Source organism: Rhincodon typus, chromosome 22 (assembly GCF_021869965.1).
Source record: "Rhincodon typus isolate 14 chromosome 22, sRhiTyp1.1, whole genome shotgun sequence".
In the NCBI taxonomy this organism is placed as follows: Eukaryota; Metazoa; Chordata; class Chondrichthyes; order Orectolobiformes; family Rhincodontidae; genus Rhincodon; species Rhincodon typus.
Genome location: NC_063353.1, coordinates 7947416 through 7974885, shown reverse-complemented (window position 1 = coordinate 7974885; position 27470 = coordinate 7947416). Strand labels below are relative to the sequence as shown.

Genomic DNA, 27470 nt, shown 5'->3' with positions numbered 1-27470 from the left:
CTGGGAGCCCCCTGTAAATACTGACACATTTCTCTGGGAGCCCCCTGTAAATACTGACACATTTCTCTGGGAGCCCCCTGTAAACCCTGACACGTTCCCCCAGGGAGCCCCCTGTAAACACTGACACGTTCCCCCAGGGAGCCCCCTGTAAATACTGACACATTCCCCTGGATGGTGTTAAGCTTCTTGAGTGTTGAAGCAGCACTCTTGCAGGGAAATGAAGAGTATTCCATCACATTCCTGTCTTACATATGATGGACAAGAATTCACAGGGCCTAACCTCCCAGTGGAACTACAGTATTTGTATGGCTGAACTAGCTCAGTTTCTTACCAAAGGGAGCCTCCAAATATTGAGAGTCGGGCATTCAGCACATGTGATGGCTGTAAATTGGGAGAGAGGAGTGTGCAGTGGGACCTGAGTGTCCTTGTGCACCAGTCGTTGATGGTAAGTATGCAGGTACAGCAGGCAGTAATGAGGGCAAATGGTATGTTGGCCTTCATTGTGAGAGGTTGCGAGTACAGGAGCAATGGTGTGTTGTTGCAGTTGTACAGGGCCTTAGTAAGATCACACCTGGAATATTGCGTGCAGTTTTGGTCTCCTTTTCTGAGGAAGGATGCTCTTGCTCTGGAGGGAGTGCAGCGAAGGTTTACCAGGCTGATTCCGGGTCTGACCTATGAGGAGAGATTGACTAGGTTGGGATTGTTTTCTCTGGAATTCAGACGAATGAGGGGGGGATCCCACAGCGACTTATAAAATTCTAGCAGAACTGTATTGGGTAGATGCAGGGAGGATGTTCCCGATGGTGGGTGTGTCCAGAACCTGGGGTCACAGTATAAGGATTCGGGGTAGACCATTTAGGACGGAGGTGTGGGGACATCTCTTCACACGAGGAGTGGTGAGCCTGTGGAATTCATTACCACAGGAAATAGTCCATGCCAAAACATTGAATGTATTCAAGAGGCGGCTAGATACAGCACTTGGGGCGAATGGTATCAAAGGTTATGGGGAGAAAGCAGGATTAGGCTATTGAGTTGGACGACCAGCCATGATCATGAAGAATGACAGAGCAGGCTCGAAGGGTTGAATGGCCTCCTCCTGCACCTATCTTCTATGTTCCTATAGGTTTCTAAGGTGAGATGGTTGCGTTCTCTCGCTTTGGTGGTGGACACTGCCTTTGTGGTGTGCTCTGAGTATTACCTTCTACATATCAGCCTAAACCTGAATATTGCCCAGGCCTTGCCACACATGGGCATTGACTACTTCAGTATCTAAAGGGTTGCAAATGGAACTGGAGATTGTGTGCATTTGGCTTATTATTGAGAGAAGGGCTTAAATGGAGCACCTGAAGATGGTTGGATACTAGGACACTACCTTGAGGAACTCCTGCAGAGATATCCTTGCATTTCTAGTATACATTTCACATAAATATTCATCTCTACGTGATTCACAAATGAAAGAATGGACATGTCATGGCTTGAACTGGGAGTAGGGAGAGCTCTGTTGGTGAAACAATGAATTATTGAGAAGAGAATGGAATTCGAGATATCAGAATCAGGGTGACTCTGGATTTGGAATGATGAGAGACTGGGATAGGTGATGGATAAAACTTCACTATCAAAGTACACAGGAGGTTAGTCCAAAGGCACAGAAGGATTTAGAAGAACAGAAAGATCCAACACACTGAGGAAGTAACACTGCGACACATTGTTGGCTAAAATGTGGATACGTACCTGTGATTCCATGTTACCCTAGTGTGATTTCTTAGCTCTGCAGACTGAGGAGAACATCAGACCCTTAATTACAGGAATGGAATTACACTTGGATCCCTTCTTAATCGAGTGACATCAGCAAAGCATTCAAAGATATTCCCTTCCAATTCTTTTAGAATGGAATGATCTGACTTTGCATATGAAATTGATGAAAATAACATATAGATTTAAGTTCTGAAAATATTCTTCATAATGTCAGACCATAAGGCATATGCAGGCCACAGTCATGTAGTAATTCAACTGTTTTGAGACATTCTTAAGGTTACTAAGAGCAGTGAACTAATAATATGTCAGCAAATGAGATGTACCTTGATTGTTTTCTAGCTGCAGAAATCCAGCTTGACATCTTTTTATATAACAGCTTGCAGCCATGTTCTTTAAATGTGTTATTGACTGGGCTCGTATTTAAATAGGTCTACTACCTTGCTCGGTTAGTCAGAAGTCGCACGACACCAGGTTTATAGTCCAACGGGTTTATTTCAAATAAATCCATCAAACTATAACCTGGTGTTGTGTGACTTCTGACTTTGTCCACTGCCGTCCAACACCAGCACTTCCACATCATTGCTCCGTTAGATGACTGTAGTCGCCATTATTTATGGACTTTACTTCAAAACTCCTTCTTTTCTATGTTGCAGCTGTGGCCGACCGTTCAGTAAACTGACACACTCGGACAGCATAGCGGATCGAGTTGATGCACCAGCCCACTCACTAAGCAGGACTGGTAAGCTTCTATCATCGATGTTCACTGCACTATCCTGGACTCGGTCATAATGAAGATTCGCCCGATGGTGCTGGGTAGCTTTGTTGTGTCGGTGGAAACTCTAGGCAGAATGCCAAACTGTGCAATGTTTCTACGGTTTTTTTGTACTGATTTTAGAATCATAGAATAGAATCATAGAATCCCTTACAGTGTGGAATCAGGCCGTTCGGCCCATCGAGTCCACACTGATCCTCCAAAGAGCATCCCACCCAGACCCACTCCCCTACCCTATCCTTGTAACCCTGCATTTCCCATGGCTAATCCACTTAGTCTGCGCATCCCTAGACACTATGAGCAATTTAGCATGGTCAATCCACCTAACCTACTGCTACTCAGTTATAAGGCACTCGGTAGGATGGGTTTAGGTGCTGGATGGGTGTCTTTGAATGCTTGCATCCTTTAACTCAAAAACCATAATGGTAACTGTGGTTTTTCTCTCATTTTTGAATTTGTCCTCTCCACATACCAGTTAGTAGGAGAGACGGTGAAGAGGCAGTCTGTGCCCATAATCTATTCCAGTTAATGGGAATTGAGCATCGTCTGCAAGACCAGCATTTGTTGTCCATTCCTAATTGCCCTTGCAAATGTAATGGTGAACCTGTGCTGTGCGTGTACCTCTACCATGCAGTGAGTAGGTGAGTGGGGACAGGTGTTGGATCCTGGATTTTGATCCCATGATGGTGAAGGGAGAATAGATAGAACATAGAACATTACAGGCCCTTCGGCCCACGATGTTGTGCCGAACTTTTACCCTAAACCTAAGGTCTATCTAACCTCCACCACTACCTTATACTATCACCCATATGCCTATCTAATAGCCACTTAAATGCCCCTAATGAGGCCGAATCCACTACCTTCTCCGGCAATGCATTCCACGCCCCGACCACTCTGAGTAAAGACCTATCTCTGACGTCTCCCCTATATCTACTTCCACTTACTTTAAAAGTATGCCCCCACCCCCCCGTAATAGCTACCTCCACCCTAGGAAAAAGTCTCTGGCTATCCACTCTATCTATACCTCTGATCATTTTGTGCACCTCTATCAAGTCACCTCTCATCCTTCGTCATTCTAAAGAGAAAAGCCCTAGTTCTCTCAACCTTTCCTTGTGAGACCTTCCCTCCATTCCAGGCAATATCCTCGTCAATCTCCTCTGCACCTTTTCCAAAGCTTCCACATCTTTCGTGTAATGAGACGACCAGAACTGGACACAATACTCCAGATGTGACCGAACCAGGCTTTTGTATAGCTGGAGCATAACTTCACGGCTCTTGAACTCTCTCCCTCTATTAATGAAAGCTAACACACCATACGCCTTCTTAACAACTCTATCCACCTGGGTGGCAACTTCCAGGGAACTGTGGACATGAACCCCAAGATCCCTCTGCTCCTCCACACTGCCAAGAATCTTTCCATTAACCCTGTATTCTGCTTTCAAGTTTGTCCTTCCAAAATGAATCACCTCACACTTTTCAGGGTTAAACTCCATCTGCCACTTCTCAGCCCAGCTCTGCATCCTATCAATGTCCCTTTGTAACCTGGAACAGCCCTCCGCACTATCCGCAACTCGACCCACCTTCGTATCATCCGCGAACTTACTAATCCACCCTTCCACTCCTTCATCCAAATCGTTTACAAAAGTTACCAATAGAAGAGGACCCAGAACAGATCCTTGTGGTACACCACTTGTAACTGAGCACCATGTTGAATATTTTCCGTCCACTAACACCCTTTGTCTTCTAAGGGTCAGCCAGTGTTGATATAGTTCCATGTTTGGGTGTTGTGTGACTTGAAGGGGAACCTACAGGTTGTGATGCACCCGTGTGTTCATTGCCTTGTCCTTCTGACATGGGTCACAAGAGTCTCGTGAGTTATTGCAGAGCATCTTGTAAATGATGCACACTTTGCATCGGTGGTGCTGGAAGTGGATGTTGGTGTACATCAAGCAAGCTGTTTCATCCTGGATGGGGTTGAGTTTCTTGAGTGTTCTATGTTCATCCAGGCAAGCGGAGAATATTCCTGACTTGTACCATGTGGATAGTGGAGAGCAGTAAAATGTCTGGTTTCAGCCTGATTTCTGGCAACGAGTGCCAGAGCTATTATTCAAAGAGCAAGACAGAAAAGGAGATGGGACCATTTCTGATGAATATTTATTTCCTTGCAGAGGACGCTGCACAAGCGACATCTGACTATGACAGCACCCATGAAACAAATAACAGCGACAGCAGTGACATCACACAGAATGATGAAGAGCAGGAATCATGTTCAAAAGGATTGGTTCAATCCCTCAAAAGTTCTGACTGCAGAAACTATAGGCCCGAAAGCCTTATGTTGCATCATTTGATTCCAGCTGAGGTACGTCACTGGAATGAGTTTGCTTTGAGAGAAGGTATGCTGGGTTGATGCTTTGAGCAGCTCACCATGCCACAGTACAATGAATGGATTGAAACTTGTTTGCTAGCAACATGGTTCAGGAAGCGTCATGGGATTCACCATTTTTTTGAAAAGCAGCAAATGCTTTCACAGTAAACCTCAAACCATTACTCTCACACGTTTCTGCCATTATTTCAGCAGGTTGTCTCAAAGTCCCATTTAGAGAGAATTCCATGGATTAACATTCTCACAAGTAGTTAGAAATGAGGATGGCAAAATACTTGCAAGTAGTTTAATTGGACAGCGGTAACTTCACCCTCTCCACAAGAGAAGGGGCTTGAGATTTATAAGCAGTTGCCTATTTAAAGACAACATGTCCTATAGTGGCGAGTTATAAAACTAGAATGTGGAAGATAGTTATTTTAATCCATTTGTTTGAACATTTCACATTGTACTTTTGGGGCAGGTGGGAGTTGAACCCAAACCTTTGGCTCAGAGGTTGGGACACTGTCACTATATCACTGAGTTTCTGAATTTGAATCACTGGATTCAGAGTGGCAGAATGCTCTCCATTACACCACAGAACCCAAATCTTTAGAGACTGGATAATGCTGAGGCTGGGATCCTGCAACCCAGATTTCAGGGCTGAGCCTGTCTCTGCTAGGCCGGCTCAGGCACCTTTAGTAATTTGCACGGCAGTGCAGGTTATCGGTATGAGGGGCAATGCTGCTCCCACCTCATAACCTGCAGGCCGTAGCCAAGTGGCTGTGATAGGTGGAGGGGCATGGGAGGGAGGGACGGAGGAAATGGGCAGGATGGAGGGGCATGGCGAGGAGTGCAGGGGCTTGGAGAAGGACATGGGGAGGAATGGAGGGGCATAGGGAGGTGTTGGAGGGGTTTGGGGATTTGATTTGATTTATTGTAGTCGTGTGCACCTAAGTACAGTGAAAAGCTTTGTTTTGCGAGCAGTACAGGCAGATCATAGCAAACAAGGACATACAGATCAAGGGGAGCTTCGACAGAGCGAGGCGTACAAGGTTATGGCTGCACAGGAGGTGCACAAAGCAAGATCAGCATTAACAAGATCAACATTATTTGAAGTTAGAGAGTCCATTCATCAGCCTAATAATGGCAGGGAAGAAGCTGTTCCTGAACCTGTTGGTGCGTGTATGGTCCGTCTGCCTGACAGAAGGGGTTGTAGGAGAGCATTATGAGGGTGCGAGAGGTCTTTGATGATGGGAGGGGTTTGGACAGGGGTAGAGGGACATGGAGAGGGGATGGTTGGGCATTGCTGGACAGGCCATGGTGGATGTGGAGATGTGAAGCCTCTGATTGGCATGGTGGTGGTGGTCGGAGAGAAGGGACAAAGGTGCCCTCTCTTTCCCAGGGCTCGACATTGCCAGGCTGCGTGGTAAGGGCAGAATTCTCAGGTTGCCTGTTATTCCTGATGCCTACCCTCCATACAGTCAAGGTAGGCCAGTGCCCTTATTTAACTCGGGTAGCTGTTTCCCCACCTGTGGGTGGCCATTAAAATTCAGCACAAGGTTCTTCTTCGACATATCCTGGGGAAAACAGGCAACAGGTTTCACAGACTGAAACCACTGTTTTAATAAGGAAATAAGAATAAAGGATAATATCTTTCTTTAAGAGTTAACTCCTCACATTTCAGACTATTTCCCTAACAAGCTCAACAAACTGGGGAGTTGAGAGATAAACTGGTCCATTGTGCTATCCAGTGGCCAAAATCCACAACTACATATGACGCCAGGGGAGCCGTGATAAACTTGACCTGTCGAAAGCCATGATTGGTAGGAATATCAGTTTCATGCACTGCAGAAGAAAAGCATGTAAAAATGTTAAAGTGCAGAGTTCGGAAGAATTTTCGGGGAAAGGATGCATTAAAATTTTCAATTAATTGTAGGATTCCACAGTGAGGCTGGCATGCAGTTGTTTGTCCTCAGTTGCCCTGATACCATGAGTAGTTTGCTAGGACACTTCACAGAGCAGCTCAGGCTCCACAGAATTTGAGTCACATGGAGACTGGCCCAAGGAACAGCAGCTATCATTCCCTGAAGGGAGTTGAAGGTTACTTTAGAGTGAGGAGCAGGCACAAAAATGGATTCAGGATCACAACAGATCAGCTGTTAAATGGGAGAGCAGGATCAATGAACCGAATAGCCTAGCTGTGCCCTTATTTCTGATTATCTTAATGAGATATTGTACCGTAAGGAGAATATGATAGTCGATACTGACATTTTATTTCCAGATTTTTAAAATCTAATTTGACGTCTTCAAACAGCCTTGTTGGAAATTGAACTAATTTTCTACGAATTATTGGTTCATTAACCTAACTGGCTTATTACTATATCCATTCAAGGTATAGAGAATTAGAGTTTATAATGACACTGTACATGAGGTGGCAAGAATTAAGTCTTCCTGTGCAGTGAGATTTTAGAAGGCTGGTAATTCTTAAGCAGTAGCTACTGTTACTATTACTATTCAATTCGTCTTTTTAAATCATATGAATTCTGTGCTAATGAAATAAACTGGCCTGGATTTGGTAGTGAGAATAGTGTTGAGGCCGGTAATGTTGACTATTAAGAAGTAAATTAGACAGAAATCTCCAGACCTTGCAGTGGTGTAGATAAAGGTATAAATTAGGCTATTGCTATCATTGATACCTTATTGGTCAAGTATCTTCATTTTAATGGATTCTCACTGAGATTCAACACTGAAACACATGAAAAGTGTGAACTTTGGCATTTCCCTCTGGAGGTGATGTAACTATGCTGGATAGTATTGGGGCATATTTAGTGAAATTTTTATCAGCAAGTGAATCTCGATTACAGATAAACAGACTCCCTAGATCAGATAATTAACTTGGAGTCTCATTTCTTCATATTTTCATCATTGTTAGGGATCTAAAAATGTTTAACTTCAAATGTTTTTGTCTTCTTTATCTCATCTTTCTTTTTGTCTTTCTGTATTTTGCTTTCTGTGCATTTTTCTCTATTGAATGAAATTTTCCAACATAGAATTTCTGGGTCAGACTCTGCGGATCTCCATTAGGATTCTTCAGGAGATTAGTTAAAGAGACGCATCATGTTCACATAAACCTCAGATCTCTTGGCTGAATATCACATTGATTTGATAATCACAAGTCCCAGAATGAAAGATTATAGAAATTCTGTGACAAGTCCGAGTGTTATGATAGTATCATTAGGCCAAAACTGTGTTCAATTCTGGTCTCCCTGCAATAGGAAAGATGTTGTGAAACTTGAAAGGGTTCAGAAAAGATTTACAAGGATGTTGCCAGGGTTGGAGGGTTTGAGCTATAGGGAGAAGCTGAATAGGCTGGGGCTATTTTCCCTGGAGTACTGGAAGCTGAGAGGTGACTTTATAAAGGTTTATGAAATCATGAGGAGCATAGACAGGGTGAATAATCAAGGTCTTTTCTCCAGAGTAGGGGAGTCCAAAACTAGAGGGTATAGACTTAAGGTGAGAGGGAAAAGATTTAAAAGGGACCTGAGGGGTAACTTTTTCACTCAGAGGGTGGCGCGTTTATGGAATGAGCTGCCAGAGGTAGGTATCTGGATGGGTATGTGAATAGGAAGGCTTTAGAAGAATATGGGCCAAATGCTGGCAAGTGGGACTAGATTAATGTAGAATATCTGGTCGGCATGGATTAGTTGTCCTGAAGAGTTTGATTCCGTGCTATACATTTCTATGACTCTGTGACTGACCTCAAAACTCCAGATATTGATTTAAAATTAATATTCACAGGTGTTATGAAGACACTTCATTATTAATATTTTGAGGTTCCATGTTTGATCGATTGTGTTGATACTCTGACGAAGAGTTACCTAGACTTGTAACGTTAGCTTGCTGCCTGACCCACTGTGATTTCCAGCATTTTTGGTTGGCTGAATATGTTCTGTTTTCACAAGAAACTGTTAGTTTTGCTGTTTATTAATAAAACCTGGCAGATAGGTCCTTTTATTGTAAACACAATATAGGCAAAGCATATAACTGGCCGTTTTGATAACTGGGTAAAATATTTAAATTTTATGTTATGACTAGTAGAATAGTAAGAGTAGAGAATGGCTCTTTTCCAACCTCGGTCGTAACATAGGTAAATAACAAAATGTGCTGCAGTTTGTCAAGTAGAGAAGGGCAGCTGGTGAGAATGCAAGCATTCCTCTGTAATCCAGGCAGAAGAGGTGCATTATAGCACCATCGCTGGCAGGAAGGTGTAATTATAGTGTGACATGTTTACATGGAGAATTTCCATTATAATTATAAACATAAGAATTTGAAATAGAAGCACAGGAATAAGGACCAAATATACAATTTTTAAGATTTATTTGTTCACGTGATGAGGGCATCACTGGCTAGCATTGGGCAGCATTGCCCATCGCTAACTGCCTTCAAAGGGGTGGTGGTGGTGAGCACCCCGCCCCCGTCCCCCCACCCCCCACCCCGCCACCTTTCTTGAACAGTTGCAGTCCTTGTGGTGTAGCGATGCCTATTTACAATAGAATTGTATTGAAACATAAGGCTGGTATTCTTAGCCAAGCTGAGCAGACAGGGAGTCAACCGGATTAGGTGGAATATCACTTTTCCACCACACTCAGTCCTCTCCAGGGAAGTCACTGGGGACTGATACTATCAGTTGAATGTAAAGCCAGTTTTGCACCCATGCAATCCAGGGGCATGTTAGTTTAAAGATGCGTGACAAGATTCTCATCAAAGATATAGAAAACTAGTTTCTTCTTCTTTTTGGGTAAATTCTTCCTTTCATTTTCCAGGATAAACCAATTCTTGCCCCGGAACCCCTGCTATTAGAAGGCCTGGAGCCACTATTTACACAATTAAACAACTGGAATTTTCCCATCTTTGATCTTGTCGAGATGACGGGCTCCAAGTGTGGCCGAATCCTCAGCCAGGTGAGTGTGTCTTTCTGTCATGCTGGAGTACGGCTGTTCTTGTAATTGTTACAGCATAGAAGAAAGCTATACCATCCATCATGCCTGTGCTCGCAATTAATGAGACAGACTCAGTTAATCTCATCTGTCTGCCTTTTCCCTGCCATACTGCAAATAGTGTCTGTTCAGATAATTGTTCAATTCCTTTTTGCAAACCATATCTGAATCTGCCTCCACCACATTGTCATGGAGCGCATTCCAGATCCTAACTACTTTCTGTAAAAAAAGGTTTTTCCAAACATTGCCTCCTGTTCATTTGCATGTTACCTTAAATTGATAGTTTTTGGCTCTTGATCCTTCTGCTAGTGGGATCATTTATACCATATCTACACTATCCAGATTCCTCGTGGACTTTGAATACCTCAAATCCATGTCCAGATCTATCAAAACGAATAGTGTTTCTACTGATACAGTTGCTCAAAGTAGGCAGGTTGTTTTTATAGATTTGGTTCTCCTTATCCCTAAGCAAATTTAAAATGAATTTTTTTTAATGAAGTAGATAAAAATCAGGTCTTTTCCCTGTCTCAGAAGACTATGTAGCAACAGAGAAAAGGAAGGGCAAGGTGTGCGGGTAGGAATGAATTAGAAATCTCTAGCCATGATGTTCCAACTGCCTTGTTTTGTGGGGCAGGCTTGATGTAGTAGATGGTCCTTTTCTTCCCATCAATATTGCATGTTTGTAATTTTTTTTGAAGCCATTGAATCTGAAGATAGAGTGCGAGGAGGGGTAAAACATACATGATAGGTGGAGATAGAGCCCTAGAATATCATCACATGGTGAACCCTTAATGAAAATATTACCAGGCAGATTACTTTTAGACCCACAGTGTGATCAAAAGCTGCCTCCCTCCATCCCTTAACGTTGAGAGTACTGGATCTGTGACACCCTGCTCTTACCAGAAATGGTGGCATTAGCTTCCTCGGATAACAGTCGGTCCTTGTCTTGCTGGACCTTCTCTAACTCCTGCTTATGTTGCCGTTGAAGTTCCTCCATTGCTTTCTGATGGGACTCCTCCATCTCCCTGAAGTTACGCTCACAGGTTTCCTGAAATTGAAGAGACTAGAGAGATAAGAGCCAAATATTGTGTGGGGCTAGGCAAAATAATCTCAGTACCATTTGGTTAAGCGAGAGGAGAAAGATGCACAGGGGCCTTTCATGTCCTGGAGTACAGAAAATTGAGGGGTTGATAATTAAAGGATTGATAGGATAGAGAGAAATTTCTTTGGCCGGGTGAGGGGAAGGAATGTGAGTCCTGAACAATAGAGGGCGTAATATTGAAATTCAAGCTGAGCTAATCAGGGACGATGTTTGGAAGCACTTTAAGCACTTTTTTCACTCAAGTGGGAAGAGAAATCTGGGACTCCAAGTGGCAGAAACACTTTTGAGGCAGGGAGGTGAAACCTAAAACATGACAGCAGGGATCGGTAGACTCTAGCTCAACAAGAGCTTTCAATGTGCAGAACCAAGGTGGATAAATGGAGTTAACGTACAGAGGAGCCAGATAATTGAATGTGGGAGGACAGGCCCTGGTAGATGAATGGTCTCCTCCTGTTCCTATGACTGTTTCCCAGTGATCCTCCTGGAAGAGGCGGCATGAGGCCATAAGATACCAGAGGCCAGTTTGTGTTACTTGCAGAATACGCCACCAAGCAGCTTGGAACACTACAAAGGCAACTTATATTTTGAAAGAGCATTTTACTAAATGTAAGTGAACATTCCAAGGAGCCTCCCTCGACCTCTTCATCTCCAACTGCCGTCGAACCCCCTCCTCCTGGACACCACCCCAAGGCCTCCTACCCTCCCTCGACCTCTTCATCTCCAACTGCCGTCAACCCCCTCCTCCTGGACACCACCCCAAGGCCTCCTACCCTCCCTCGACCTCTTCATCTCCAACTGCCGTCGACCATCCCCCCAGACCTCCCCCTTACTGAGGACGAATGGGCAGTCCTCAGTAAAGGGCTCACCTTTGTCCCCCTCCACCCACAGATCAACGAATATCGCTCACGCTTGGACATAGAGCAGTTTTTCCGCCGCCTCCGCCTCCACACTTACTTCTTCAACCGCGAGCCTAACCCTCCCTCTACTGACCCCTTCTCCCGCTTCCAACACACCCCCTCCTCCTGGACACCACCCCAAGGCCTCCTACCCTCCCTCGACCTCTTCATCTCCAACTGCCGTCGAGACATCAATCGCCTCAACCTCTCCACCCCTCTCACCCACTCCAACCTCTCCCCCGCAGAACGTGCAGCCCTCCGCTCCCTCTGCTCCAATCCCAACCTCACCATAAAACCCGCGGACAAGGGAGGCGCAGTTGTAGTATGGCGCACTGACCTCTACATCACCGAGGCCAGACGCCAACTCTCTGACACCTCCTCCTACTGCCCCCTTGATCATGACCCCACCCCTGAGCACCAAACCATCATCTCCCAAACCATCCACAACCTCATCACCTCAGGTGACCTCCTCCAACCTCATCGTTCCCCAACCTCGCACTGCCCGCTTCTATCTCCTTCCCAAAATCCACAAACCTGAATGCCCTGGTCGACCCATTGTTTCCGCCTGCTCCTGCCCCACCAAACTGATCTCCAACTATCTGGACTTCATTTTCTCCCCCTTGGTCCAGGAACTCCCTACCTATGTCTGTGACACCACCCACGCCCTCCACCTCCTCCAGAACTTCCAATTCCCCGGTCCCCAACACCTCATCTTTACCATGGACGTCCAGTTCCTCTACACCTGCATTCCCCATACAGATGGCCTAAAGGCCCTCCGCTTCTTCCTGTCCCGCAGACCCGACCAGTCCCCCTCCACTGACACCCTCATCCGCTTAGCCGAACTTGTCCTCACCCTCAACAAATTCTCTTTCAATTCCTCCCACTTCCTACAGACAAAGGGGGTGGCCATGGGTACCCGCATGGGCCCAAGCTATGCCTGCCTCTTCGTAGGTTACGTGGAACAATCCCTCTTCCATACCTACACTGGCTCTAAACCCCACCTCTTCCTCCATTACATTGATGACTGTATCGGCGCCGCCTCGTGCTCCCACAAGGAGCTCGAACAGTTCATCCACTTCACCAACACCTTCCACCCCAACCTTAAGTTTACCTGGACCATCTCTAATACCTCTCTCCCCTTCCTGGACCTCTCTGTCTCCATCTCGGGCAACTACCTAGAAACCGATATTCATTTCAAGCCCACCTACTCCCACAGCTACCTAGAATACTCCTCCTCCCACCCACCTTCCTGCAAAAATGCTATCCCCTATTCCCAATTCCTTCACCTCCGCCGCATCTGCTCCCCGGATGAGGCATTCCACTCCTGTACATCTCAGTTGTCCTCGTTTTTCAAGGACCGTAACATCCCCACCTCAGTGGTCGAGAACGCCCTCAACCGTGGCTCCCACATCTCCCGCAACTCATCCCTCACACCCCGTCCACGCAATAAGAACCAAAAAAGAATCCCCCTCGTCCTCACGTACCACCCCACCAACCTCCGGATCCAATGCATCATCCTCCGACACTTCCGCCATCTGCAATCCGACCCCACCACCAAAGACATCTTTCCCTCTCCACCCTTATCTGCTTTCCGGAGGGACCACTCTCTCCGGGACTCCCTTGTCTGCTCCACACTCCCCTCCAGCCCCACCAGACACGGCACTTTTCCCTGCAACCGCAGGAATTAGTACACCTGCCCCCATACCTCCTCCCTCACCCCCATCCCAGGTCCCAAGAAGACTTTCCACATCAAGCAGATGTTCACCTGCACATCTGCCAATGTGGTATACTGCATCCGCTGTACCCGGTGTGGCTTCCTCTACATCGGGGAAACCAAGCGGAGGCTCGGGGACCGCTTTGCAGAACACCTACGCTCGGTTCGCAATAAACAACTGCACCTCCCAGTCGCGAACCATTTCAACTCCCCCTTCCATTCCTCAGACGACATGTCCATCCTGGGCCTCCTGCAGTGCCACAGCTATGCCACCCGAAGGTTGCAGGAACGGCAACTCATATTCCGCTTGGGAACCCTGCAGCCCAATGGTATCAATGTGGATTTCACAAGCTTCAAAATCTCCCCTCCCCCTACCGCATCCCAAAACCAGTCCAGCTCGTCCCTGCCTCCGTGACCTGTTCTTCCTCCCACCTATCCCCTCCTCCCACCTCAAGCCGCACCTCCATCTCCTACCTACTAACCTCATCCCACCCCCTTGACCTGTCCGTCCTCCCTGGACTGACCTATCTCCTCCCTAACTCCCCACCTACACTCACCTTTACTGGCTCCATCCCCGCCTCTTCGACCTGTTTGTTTCCTCTCCACCTATCCTCTCCTCTATCCATCTTCTATCCGCCTCTCACTCTCTCCCTATTTATTTCAGAACCCCCTTCCCGTCCCCCTTTTCTGATGAAGGGTCTAGGCCCGAAACGTCAGCCTTTCTGCTCCTATGATGCTGCTTGGCCTGCTGTGTTCGTCCAGCCCTGCACCTTGTTGTCTCGGATTCTCCAGCATCTGCAGTTCCTACTTTCTCTGGCTGTAAAGGAGTCTGAGTTGTTATCACAGTTCATACTTCTGCCGACATGTTGTAGTTGGAGCTCTTGGTAATGATGTTAGCATCCCACCAAGGCTAATCCGCACAACCTGCACATCCTTGGATACTATGGGGCAATTTCACATGGCCAATCCACCTAAACTGCACATCTTTGGACTGTGCGAGGAAACTGGAGCACCCGGAGGAAACCTGCTCAGACACGGGGAAAATGTGCAAACTCCACACAGTCACCCAAGGTTAGAGTTGAACCTTGATCCCTGGTGTTGCGAGTGCCAGCCTCTGACCCATCAGCTGCCCTAAGTTTCTCCTGTTCTTACTACTTACCAATGGCAGATGTTGTAAGGATTCACAAGTTGATACACAACCTAATATGAAACCAAAATACTATTCTAAGGTACAGTTCCAAAGAAGAGTCATATTGGAGCCAAAGCATCATTTCTGTTTCTCCACAGAGTACCTAAAAGGAGGGTAAATTTTCATCTGGGAATTGTACGTAATTTGAAAAGGCAAATATACCAGACTTAATGGGTTTCTCCAGAACTTTCTTTTTTGACTTTGATTCTCAGCCTGTTTGGGCACATTTTAGAGTCATAGAGATGTACCAGCACAGAAATAGACCCTTCGGTCCAACTCATCCACGCCCACCAGATGTCCCAAATTAATCTAGTCCCCTTTGCCAGCATTTGGCCCATATCCCTCCAAATCCTTCCAATCATTTAGCATCCAGATGTCTTTGAAATGTTGTATTTTTAACAGCTTTCAGCACTTGATCTGATAGCTCATTCCATACACGCACCACCCTCTGCGTGAAGAGTTGACCCTTGGTCCCTTGTAAATCTTCCCCTCTCACCTTAAACCTATGCCCTCCAGTTTTGGACTCCCCTACCCTGGGGAAACAACCTTGGCTTTTCATCCTATCCATGCCCCTCATGATTTTATAAACTTCTATAAGGTTGCCCCTCAGCCTTTGATATTCCAGGGTATATAGCCCTAGTGTATTCAGCATCTTCCCTATAGCTCAAACCCTCTAACTCTGGCAACATCCTTGTAAATCTTTTCTGAACCCTTTCAAGGTTACCAACATCTTTCCTAAAACAGGGAGACCAGAATTGAATGCAGTATTCCAAAAGTGGCCTAACCAATGTCCTGTACAGCTGCAGCATGACCTCCCAACTCCTAAAGTCAATGAATTGACCAATAAAGGCAAGCATACCAAACGCCTTCTTCACTACCCTGTCTATCTGAGACTCCACTTTCAAGGAACTGTGAACCTGCACTGCAAGGTCTCTTTGTTCAGCAACACTCCCCAGGACCCTACCATTAAGTGTACAACTCCTGCCTTGATTTGCCGTACCAAAATGTAGCACGTCACATTTATCTAGATTAAACCCCATCTGTCACTCCTCAGGCCATCAGCCTATCTATTCAAGTGCTGTTGTACTCTGTGGTAACTTTCTTTGCTGTCCACTACACCACCAATTTTGGTGTCATCTGCAAACTTACTAAACATATCTCCTATATTCACATCCAGATCATTTATATAAATGACAAAAAGCATTGGACCCAGCACCAAAACTTGTGGCACACCACTGGTCACCAGCCCCCAGTCTGAAAAACAACCCTCCGCCACCACCTACCTTCGAGCCAATTTTGTATCCAAATGACTAGTTTTCCCTGTACTCCATGTGATCTAAACTTGTTAACCAGTCTGCCATGTGGAACCTTGTCAAATGCCTTACTGAAGTCCATATAGACAACATCTACTGCTCTGCCTGTCATCAATCCACTTCGTCAAAAAACTCAATCAAGTTAGTGAGACATGATTTTGAACGTGCTTTCTTCAGCCATCAAATCCAGGAGGGGGCCTTGAACCCAGAATCTCTGTTGTTGAGACTGGGATGCTACCCACTGTGTCACAGGAACATCCTTCATTTACCCACCTGTTATCCATTTGTATCGATGCTCTTCCATATCAAGTTCAATCCTGAGTGTAGTAAGTGTATATGGCAAATTTCGCAGCAGATTCATACCTGTGATCTCTTACAACTGAGCCTTCACCACTGAGAATCTGAGATGCCACTCGAGGGAGGGAGAATTAAAGACTGCAGTACTTTCCTGCACATCCCAATGGTTGATTATAATTTATTTCTAATTTTTTTCTTTATTGTGGGCCATTCACTTGTGTGTGGAAGTGGGCAGAGATGAGGGGACATGTAAATCTTAAGAAATCAAAAGTACTGGGAAGAAGTAATGGAAATCTCTGGGGCTAGATTAGCCTGGAGGTTACAGGAAGGTGCCAAGTTCTGACTCCAAGCAGTGTTCCATTTTTATCCATCACCACTTTCTCAAGAACAGTAAGATGATGGGCAGTTTTGACAGTGACCCCCCCAATCCTGAGCATGAATAAAAAAAAGCAGGTTCCAGACAAATTAGCTTTTCATATGCCTGCAGGAATTGAGAGTCATTAAAATCACTGTTGTTCCTTTGGTCTGTATTCCTGACTACCTGAAATCCATAGAAGGCGAAATAAAAAAAACGAGTGATATTTCCTTGTTTCCAACTTCATTCCAGCGCCGAATGCACTGATCAAAACGTTTCATGCAGAATAAAGAGGACTCGACACTTATAGCTCAGAGGTTTTGCTGCTCTACTTGAAAATGCTGCCTTTTTTTCAATGAAAGGATAATGCTAACAGTTTATTTATTCAGGAAGTGCTGAATTTCTTTAGTGCCTTTATTATTGAGCACCTTTGGCCATGCAGTAATTTAGAGTCAAGAACTTTATTGATAATGGCAAACACTGCACAGTATTCCAAGGTTATCTAGATATTAATTTGTGCTTGTGACCCGCATGTTCACTGGAAATAATTGGAGCAGAAAATAAAATGTCACCTCGTTCCTGACCTTGTGCAGATGCAAAAGGTTTTTACTTTTCCTTGTGACATGGTTTTAGACAGCTTTTTTTTATTTTGAGTTGGTGTGTTAGATTCCAATGTTAATAGGAATGGACATTTTTTACTGCAAGTCTACTTCAGATAAGTTATAACCATTTCACTTGTGGAGGATAGCATTAAGAATCAGTTACTTAAAAAGGGAAGAATAGAAGCAAATTGGCAGAGCACAGTTATGAGTTTGAGGGATAATTTGGATTGCCATTGTTATTAAAAGGAGCGTACTTTAAAACTGTTGTTTTCACAAGTTGTTCCATTCACTAATCAGGTAACTATTGAGTGATATATGGAGGACTGCCTATAATTACAATTTGTAATTAATATGTTTTGTTGTCTATGTATTGGAGTGGTACAATTGGTCCATTTCTTACATTCGAAAATATGAATTAATTTTCCGACCAGACCTTGAACCTACGCTCAGTGTAGCTGTTGAAGACAGTGTGAAATTGGATATACCTTTCCCTACAACTCATCAGTCCCAGTTTTCACTTTCATTGAGTTGTTCAAAATAAGGAAACAGGAGTGATGTGTAATACTTGGCCAATCTGGCATTGTATCCAACATGCTTACCATCAAAACTCAGGGTGACCCCAGTGTTCAAATCTTTCAGCACCGTTATCCCCCTTTGCAGGCAATATCAGATTCTCAGGTGTTCTATTCATACCTCTTCTGTCATATGTATGTTACAGCAGACGATCGCATCCCACACTGCTTGTAGATGGGGAGTTTAACCTGAGTCTGACCAAAAACAGTTCTTTGGCCATTCAGCAGCTGCCTATACCTTCCAGAGTAGCACAGGATGTTGAGGTCTTCCATCAATAACGGGTGAGATACTGACTCTCACTGTCAGTGGTGAATTTAATTATTAGCATAGGTTCAACTCCTTGGATCAGAAAAACATGGACCCTACACTGGTGGAGGAGCATAGCTCAGCGAAGCACTAACTAGTATAGTGGCACCACACAAACTTAGATACACTCATGTATGTCAATGTATCATGCACAAAATGGCTTCCACTTGCACACCTTCACATGTATTTTATATAAAATTTACGTACAGAGCGCATCAATTTGTATACTGCTGATGATGTTAAGTATGAATAGGATACAACATACTGTATATATTTGATGCTGTAGGAGCTTTGAGCCGTTGTTCAGAGATGGAAAGGTCAGTTTAACACTGCTCACACCACCAGCTTGAGCAGCTCAGATCCATATTAGAACACAGCCACAACAAAAGCTTTATACTGCAAATATTTTAAAAACAAGAGGACATATTTTTTAAAAAATCTGTTTTATAGCACAGAATAATTTATTCTCTGTGAAGTAGGTATCTTTGATATGTGTACAGAACAGAATGCTTGGAAACAGAGTGCACATTAATATCATAATTGTGCTGAACTTGATTTATCTTGCATCAGCTGCCAGTGCAGTCTTTTAAAAACACATTAGATTTGAATTGCCCACAATCTATTATGTTAATTTTGTCAATACTCATTGAAATTCTTCAAGCTATTTTGTGGCCATATTGGAAATATACTATTTTAGACAAGGAAAACACAAATGCACTTTTGTTGGGGCTGAATGGATTATACATATGACCCAGGACTGTCACATCAGGTACTTGAATTTGCAAGGGAAATGGTTTCTCTTTGGGTTATTGTCAGCATTAAATTAAGACCACTTGGAACATTTGGGCATTGGTGTATTTGTAGGGTCTGTAGATGATTCATTTCCGTTCTTTATTGCTCTTTTCCGTTCACTGATCATTGACTCTCTCTTGGTACAGGTGGCATTCAGACTGTTTGAAGACACTGGACTTTTTGAGATATTTAAAATCCCATTAAGGGAATTCATGAACTATTTTCATGCATTAGAAAATGGATACAGAGACATCCCCTGTAAGTATTCTCGTATTTTACTTTCCTTTCTATAAAAAAACTCACCCTGAAGTGTTTTCTTACCTGTCACATGGCATTAATGTGCTTGGTCTTACCTGGAGGTGTATGAACAGCAGATGAGGGGTATAAAATTCATCACCTGATCCCAAACCTCAAGCAACGAATCGATCTTGAGGGAAACACCAGCTCAAGGAGACGCGAGGGCCAGAGAAGTGGGATTGTATCACGGAGCCCAATTTCTGTTCCTTTTCAGCCAGATTCTTGCTCAGAATGCAGGGTCAATCAAACTATCCTTTACCGTTTAATGCAACACCACCATGCATCGCTTAGCTTTTGTCACCTTTTGTTTAGTCTGTGGATTATTGTGAAGAAGGTGCTTCCTATATTTGGTTTGTCGCTATGTCAATCTGGCATATGACATCACGCTACATGCTTACCCCAATAATAAGATGCAGGAGGATGTACGTAAGTGCACAGTAGTAGACAGTTGTGGGTTCAAGTCCTGCTCAGGGATGTAAGAACAAACTGCATGTTGACGTACAAGTGCAGTACTGAGGGTGTGCTGCAGTGCCAGGGATATCATCCTTCAGCTGAGAGATTTGTGTGCCATCAATGTATGTGTGGAAGTTCAATGAGGAGCTCGGGTGTTGTCCCTGAAGTTCCAGCCAATATTTATCCCAAACAGCACTATTTCAAACATTTCTGTTTGTGGAATCTTGCTGTGTAAATTGGTTGCTGCATTTCCCACATTCCAACTCTGAATAAATTATTCAATTTGTGCATAAAACAAATATTCAGCAAGTCCACTGTACTTCCAGAGGTAAAATCAGAAGCAAAAACATAACAAACTTGCAGTTTGCTCTAATTGACAAACTGAAAATTCAAGAAGTAAAGCTCCAGCACAGCTCTGCCATTGTTAGACCCTTCGCATTGCACATTCGACACCGACATTCTCCACGCGTGAACACAGGACCTAGGCTGGCTACCCCACTGTAGTAGTGACAGAGTACCTCACTGGTAGCTGCTGTTCCGTAGATCAGACTTCACACTTCAATCTTGTGCCATCTTCTTCCTTTCTTGTGGTTTATCACAATATTCCTCACTTGATGATTCATGGGTTCATTGCTTTTTGTTAGTGCCCTACTTAGTTAATGTGACTGTGGCTAACTGGAGGTGTATGTACAGCAAATGAGAGATATAAAGCTAATCATCTGATCCAAAACCTCAAGCTGTGAGTCTAACTCAAGGGAAACAAAAACTCAAGGAAACTTGAGGTTCAGAGAAGTGGGACCTATTATGGAGCCCAATTTCTGCTCCCTCTGTACCAAATTCCTGCAGTGACCTCTTGATATGACCAGTGATAGTCTGGCTCTTGTTCTCTGCACACAGTATTCTTTTCAGTTGAATGCTTCACTGGTGTCCAAAACCATGAAGCTTTGCTTTTGCACGTGTACACTACATACACTACTGTAATATACCGTGAAACTCAGAGACTCATTATTATTTATTATGTGTTACATCATCTTCTGCAGTCTCCATGCCATCTACAGTCTCCCTCCTGGGAAAATGTTTATCAGTATCTTCAGAAATTGGAAAATCATTGGGGTTGGTTGTCCACAGCAGTTGCAAAATGTGCACTTTGTTACTGTCTGGGACTGTCACCTCTATGCTACGGGACAATGATTAAGATCATAAACATTCCTTCCTTCAGCACTGCACTTTCACATTAAACCATTCACACTGTGATTCTCAGAACTCTGTTATTTTCACTTTAAACACTGCTTTCTTGTTTCCAGCACTCTGGAGATTGTTAAAGGGCGGCACGGTAGCACAGTGGTTAGCACTGCTGCCTCACAGCACCAGGGACTCGGGTTTGATTCCAGCCTCGGGCGACTGTCTGTGTGGAGTTCGCACATTCTCCCCGTGTCTGCGTGGGTTTCCTCCGGGTGCTCCGGTTTCCTCCCACAGTCCAAAGATGTGCAGGCTAGGTGGATTGGCTATGGGAAATTGCCCATAGTGTTCAGGGAGGTGTAGATTAGGTGGGTTACAGGGGAATGGGTCTGGGTGGGATGCTCTGAGGGTCGGTGTGAACTTGTTGGGCCGAAGGGCCTGTTTCCACACTGTAGGGATTCTATGATTCTAAATCACACTCACTTGGAGAAGTGAGCATACAGTGCAATTGGAACACCCCTGACAAAGGATTTTGGCCCAAAACATTGACTTTCCTGCTGTTTGGATGCTGTCGGACCTGTGCTTTTTCAGCTCTGCATTTATTGACACTGGGAAAGTTACGGGTTGTATTCAAGAAGTTAAACATTGAGGAAGTAAACATGGCAGGTTCTGCCATTGTTAGACCCTTCACATTGCACGTTCCACTCCTGCATTCTCAGACTTATCAAACTAGGTCACGCTTAAGTAGCCTATGACTTGTTTCAGAAACATGAAAGCATTGTTATTTGTAGCAGGTTTTGCCACCTTGTAAATTCCATTCATGGTTAGAAATGTCCTGCACCGCTGTATTTCATTGGAGTCTAACAGGATAGATATGAATAAAAGCAGATGAGGGCACTCCCACCCAGTAAAGTGATAACTGGCAGCCATTGAAGAACGGTGTGGCCTACCATTTGAAGGCTACTTGGAATGTTCTTTGCATCAGAGGAATACTGATCCCTCATTTCCAGAAATAAGCAGCAAATAAAAATAGAGAAGTGATAACAGCAATTCTGACAGGACAGATTAATGTTTTGAAATACAAGTTTTAATAAAGGTAAAAGAAATATCAGTCTTTCTTTCCTGCCTCCTGTCCCAATGAAGTAACCCCACCCCTGACTCTGGAACTACCACCACATACCTCTTGATCTCCCTTTCCTTCTGTAAGATCCTGATGGAACTCCTGTCTTTAATCAAAATATTGGCCGTCCCCTTACTAAGAACTGCTTGTTTGGCCCCGTTTTTGTTTTTGTTTTTGTTTCTCTTTACACCTTCTGTGAGTACCTTCAGTTTTCTAAAAAGACATCAAATGCTCCCATAGGTCTGACAGCCAATGAACTGCTCGAAGTGTATGACTGTGGAAACCATTGGAAGGTACATCCCCCAAATGTGCTAATGGCCAGATCATCTTTTAATGAGGTTGGTTGCAGATTAAATATTGGCTGGGACACTGGCGACACTTCTGCTGTGTTCCTTTGAAATAGCTCCATGGCATCTTTTGTGTCCACCTCAGAGAATAGACAGGCCTTCAAATTAGGATCTCTCCTGCACAATGGCAGCTCTGACTGTACAGCAGTATTGCCCTGAACTGTCAGCTCAGATTTTTGCCCAAGCCTCCAGACTAGAATTTGAATCCATAACCTTCTTCATCAGATCAGCAGTGAACCTCCCCTTTATCGAAGATACAGATGCCATCCTGCATGACCATGATCATGGTAAACTATTCTTCTTTAGCCTGCTCAACTTGTGTATAGCTTTGGCCCTGCTAAATTCTTCCAACATTGCCCCCTGTCACCAACGAGATGGCCATGGTGTGGAGGTGCTCGTGTTGGACTGGGGTAGACAAGGTCAGAAATCACACGCCACCAGGTTATAGTCTAACAAGTTAATTTGAAAACACAAGCTTTCAGAGCCACAGTCCTTCTAACACCTGAAGAATCTGGTGTCGTGTGATTTCTGACCTTAACCAGCTAGATGGAAATGCACATATCTGGTTTCATTCTGTTCTATCCAATCACAGCTAGACTATCACCAAAAGTGGCTTCTGTTCTCTCTCCATTGCCATTACCTCGCGGTATCCCTCAAAGATCTGTCTTTTATCTGCTCCTACGTCTCATCAATGAAAGCTGCACAACAATATCATTTAAAAACACGACATTAGGCTCCACTTTGTGCTAGTTGACCCTCCATGGTACCTCACCATCTTTCAGTTTGAGTCCTCCACCAGTCGCTTGAGGGTTAAAAGAAAGTAGGGTTTGTTGTTGCGTTCAAAACCCTGGGGGAATGGCTCACAACACACGTTCATAAAAGCATGCATCCAAGAAAGAAATGAAAATTGTAAAGCAGCTCATCCGACATCTAAGACCAGAACAAAAAAATGTTTCAACTAGTTAAGTATTTGGAAAAATGAAGCCATTATATTTGAACCTTCCTGCCGAAAGAAAACCAGGGAACCGAGGAGTTAAAAGGAAAATACTCTGGACTTTTTCCAGACTGTGTGTTGACAAGATCCCATAGCCATAAGCTAAAACAAGAAGGGAAAACAAAATGAGAAAGATGAAGGGGTTGAGGTCCAGTTAGCTGACACTCTGGTTTGATGAAATGGTAAAGGGAAAGCCTAAGCAGGTAGGGGATCAGACACAGGTGTTTAGTTCTGAAAGGTAAATGGAATTACAACAAAAAGGTGGGACGATGAAGAATTTACGTCATAAAGCCTACTCGGAAAAGAAATCAGAATGTATTCCAGAACGTTATTACCTTAAGGATAAAATCTTAAGGCAAAAATGGAGACCTTGGTAGGTTAGTGCAGATGAGAAATGGGCAGATGTTCACCAGATTATGTTGTCGGTAACTTACAGACAGAAAGTATTGTGGGTAGCACATGAATTACCTGTAGGAGGTCATCCAGGAGTGAGGAAGACTCAGGCTAAAATACAGAACATTTCTATTGGCCTGGATTACATAAAGATGTGGTTGAACTTTGCCATACCTGCCATACGTGTCAGATGGTAGGAAAGCCACAGGCAGTAATAAAACCAGCGCCTTTGATGCCAATTCCTGCATTTGAGGAACCTTTCATGCGAATGATTGTGTGGCTCCCTTTCCTAAAACCGAAAGTGGTAACCAGCATTTGCTAACCATAGTGGATATGTCCACCAGGTTTCTGGTGGCAATTCCATTACAGAATATCAAGGCAAAAAAGGTTGTGGAGGAGTTGCTTGCTTTCTTTACCCATTGTGGACTACCCAGGGAGATTCAGTCAGACCAAGGGTCCAATTTTACTGCCAAACTATTTAAGGAGGTCATGGATAGTTTAGGCATCAAATACCTTACATCAAGTGCTTGCCATCCTGAATCCCAGGAAACATTAGAAAATTGGCATCAGACATAAAAGACAATGCTGAGGGCTTATTGCCAGGATTACCAAATGATTGGGATAAAGGTATCTCATTTATATTATTTGCTGTTAGAGATGGTCCAAATGAACCGACTCAGTTTCCTCCATTTGAATTGATATTCAGACACAAAGTAAGAGGGCCTTTAAAATTAATTAAGGAAATGTTGATTGGTCCAAAGTCTGAGATCTCACAGTTGGATTACATATCTGAGGTGAGAGAGAGATTAAACAGAGTAAGTGAATTAGCTAGACAACATTTGAAGGTGGCACAGCACATAATGAAGCAAGAAGCCGATAAGAAATCTAAAATTCATACCTTTGCCCATGGGGATAACGTATTGGCGCTATTACCACTGGTAGGAGATGCCTCCAAAGCAAGGTTTAGTGCTCTCTATCAGATTGAGAAGAAGTTAAGTCAGGTGAATTATCTGGCAAAGACGCCAGATAGGAAAGAAGTTTATTGGGTATGTCATGTGAACATGCTGAAATCTTACTATGATATGGAAAAGGAACAGGAGAAACAGATACTGGTTACTGCCACTCAGTGAAGAATAAAATCCAGATGATTTGGATCTTGATGTGCCTCAGAATAAATTGAATAATGAGGAAGTCCTTAAAGAATGGGATAGGATAGTGAGCTATCTGTCCCCAGAACAGAGAACTGAACTGAAAGACTTGTTTCAGTGCTATGATGACATATGTAGAAATAGAATGAGGAGGACTGATACTCTAGTGCATGAGGTTGATGTAGGGAATGCTATTCCAATAAAATAACACCCCTACAGGCTTAATCCTCTCAAAACAGTGCAGGTTTAGAAGGAAACGGAAGCAATGCTCCAAGAAGACATCGTTCAAGCTGAGTCAAAGCGAGTGGAGTTTGCCAAACATGTTGGTTCCCATATCTGATGGTACTCGCCGATTCTGCGTAGATTAACAGAAGGTCAATTCCATGACTAAATCAGATTCATACCCCAATCCCAAGGCTGAAGGACTGTGTGGAAACAGTAGGACAAGCCGCTTACATTATGAAGTTGGCCTTACTTTGTGGTTACTAGCAAATACCTTTGTCGGAGAGAATGAAAGAAGTTTTGGCTTTTGTGACCCCAAATGAGCTGTATCAATTTAAAATAATGTCCTTTGGGATGAAGAATGCACCAGCCACTTTTCAAAGACTTATGAACAGAGTTGTTGCAGGATTGTGCTGTCTACATAGATGACTTAGTGATCTTTAGCCATTCTTGGAAAGACCACATGGAGTATTTGGCAGAGCTCTTTGAGAGACTACGGAAGGCAAAGTTGATCGTAAATTTGGCAAAAACAGAATTCGTGAAGGCAGAGTGATGTTCTTGGGGCGCAATATCAGACACGGGTTGATGTCACTGAGGAACGTGAAGACAAAGGCCATCCTCGAAGAAGGAAGTGCTACAATTTTTAGGACAGAGCGGGTTCTACAGGAAATTTGTACCAACCTTTGGCAGAAATGTGGCACCGCTGACGGGTTTGTTAAACAAAACACGAAATTCCAGTTGACAGAAAACTGCCAGGAGGTATTTGAGAATTTAAAAGCAGTGTTAACCACTGCGCCAGTTTTAGCGACACCAAGTTTCTTGAAACCCTTCAAAGTCACCATCGATGCAAGCAATGTAAGTGTTGGAGCTGTGTTGTTACAGGAGGATGTCGGTGTTGGAGCTGTGTTGTGACAGGAGGATATGAGTATTGGAGCTGTGTTGTTACAGGAGAATGATTGTGGGATTGAAAGGCCAATCAGTTATTTTTCAAAAAAACTCAATATCCACCAGAAAAAATATTCAACCATTGGAACAGTTATTGAGTTTGGTAATGGCCTTACAACATTTTAATGTTCATGTTGCAAACAATGCATCAGTGATGACACAGTGTGGAGCTGGAGCAACATAACAGACCAAGCAGCATCAGAAGAGCAGGAAAGTTGACGTTTCAGGTCGGGACCCTTATGAAGAAGGGTCTGGATCCGAAACATCAACTTTCCTACTCCTCCGATGCTGCCTGGCCGATGTGTTCCTCCAGCTCCACACTGTATTATCTCTGACTCCAGCATCGGCAGTTCTTGCTATCTCCTTGTCAAACAATTTGTCTTATTTTTAATCAACAGATCATAATCGCATACATGCCACTGATGTGTTACATGCAGTCTGGTACCTCACCACGCAGCCAGTCCCAGGACTTCAGACGGCAATGAATGATCATGGCTCAATGAGTGATTCAGGTACAAGTATTCAGAAATGAAGATCATTTCTTTTCTACTGAAGGATCAAAAGTACTTAACAGCTGCACTGTATTGTGTATATTTCCACCAATCTTTAAGAATTTGGTTGTGTGGGGCAGCCTTTTAATATTTAAGGGTTTATTTTTCTCGGAGTGCTACTTTAATTTGAAAACGGTGGATGGACGCATTAAAATAATTTAGATGATATTTTAATACTACTGCAATAGCCACTGGACTAAAAATGCTACAGTTGAAATGAAAACCTTAAGTGCACCATTCCTGATCATACCACAATGTAATCCTGTTTATTTCACTTGCAATTATGTTCACTAAAAGTGGATAGCGTTGTACAATGCAAAAAGTATTTGAACTAAGCTAAAATGGTACCTTGTAGAACAAGTTAGAGTCATAGATTCATACAGCAAGGAAGCAGACCCTTCAGCCCAACTCACTCAGGTTTCCTAAACTGTACTAGTCCCATTTGCTGGCATTAGGCCATATCCCTCTAAACCTTTCCTGTCCATGTACTAATCCAAATATCTTTTAAATGTTTTATTTTACTCACTTCTACCACTTCCTCTGGCAACTCGCTGCATATACACACAACCCTCTGTGCGAAAAAGTTGCGCCTCAGGTCCCTTTTAAATCTTTACCCTCTACCCTTAAACCTATGCCCTCCTGTTTTGGAATCCTACCCAAGGGAAAAGACCTTGGCTGTTCACATATCTCTGCCTCTCATAATTATGAAAGAACAGAAACAGGAGTAGACCATTCTGTGTCATTTAATATGATCATGACTGATTAAACTCATCAGTGATTTTTGCCCACACTATCG

At 43.9% G+C, this 27470-nt stretch overlaps 1 protein-coding gene across 1 annotated transcript in view; it reads left to right on the top strand.

Moving 5' to 3' along the window:
- Window positions 1-27470, top strand: part of pde3a (phosphodiesterase 3A, cGMP-inhibited) — a 453119-nt gene that overhangs the window by 396974 nt on the left and 28675 nt on the right. The window contains exons 7-11 of the mRNA XM_048610478.1: window positions 2409-2494; window positions 4696-4886; window positions 9713-9850; window positions 19172-19283; window positions 26522-26635. Of these exons, the coding sequence (XP_048466435.1) occupies window positions 2409-2494; window positions 4696-4886; window positions 9713-9850; window positions 19172-19283; window positions 26522-26635 (641 nt within the window). The remainder of the gene's footprint in view (window positions 1-2408; window positions 2495-4695; window positions 4887-9712; window positions 9851-19171; window positions 19284-26521; window positions 26636-27470) is intronic.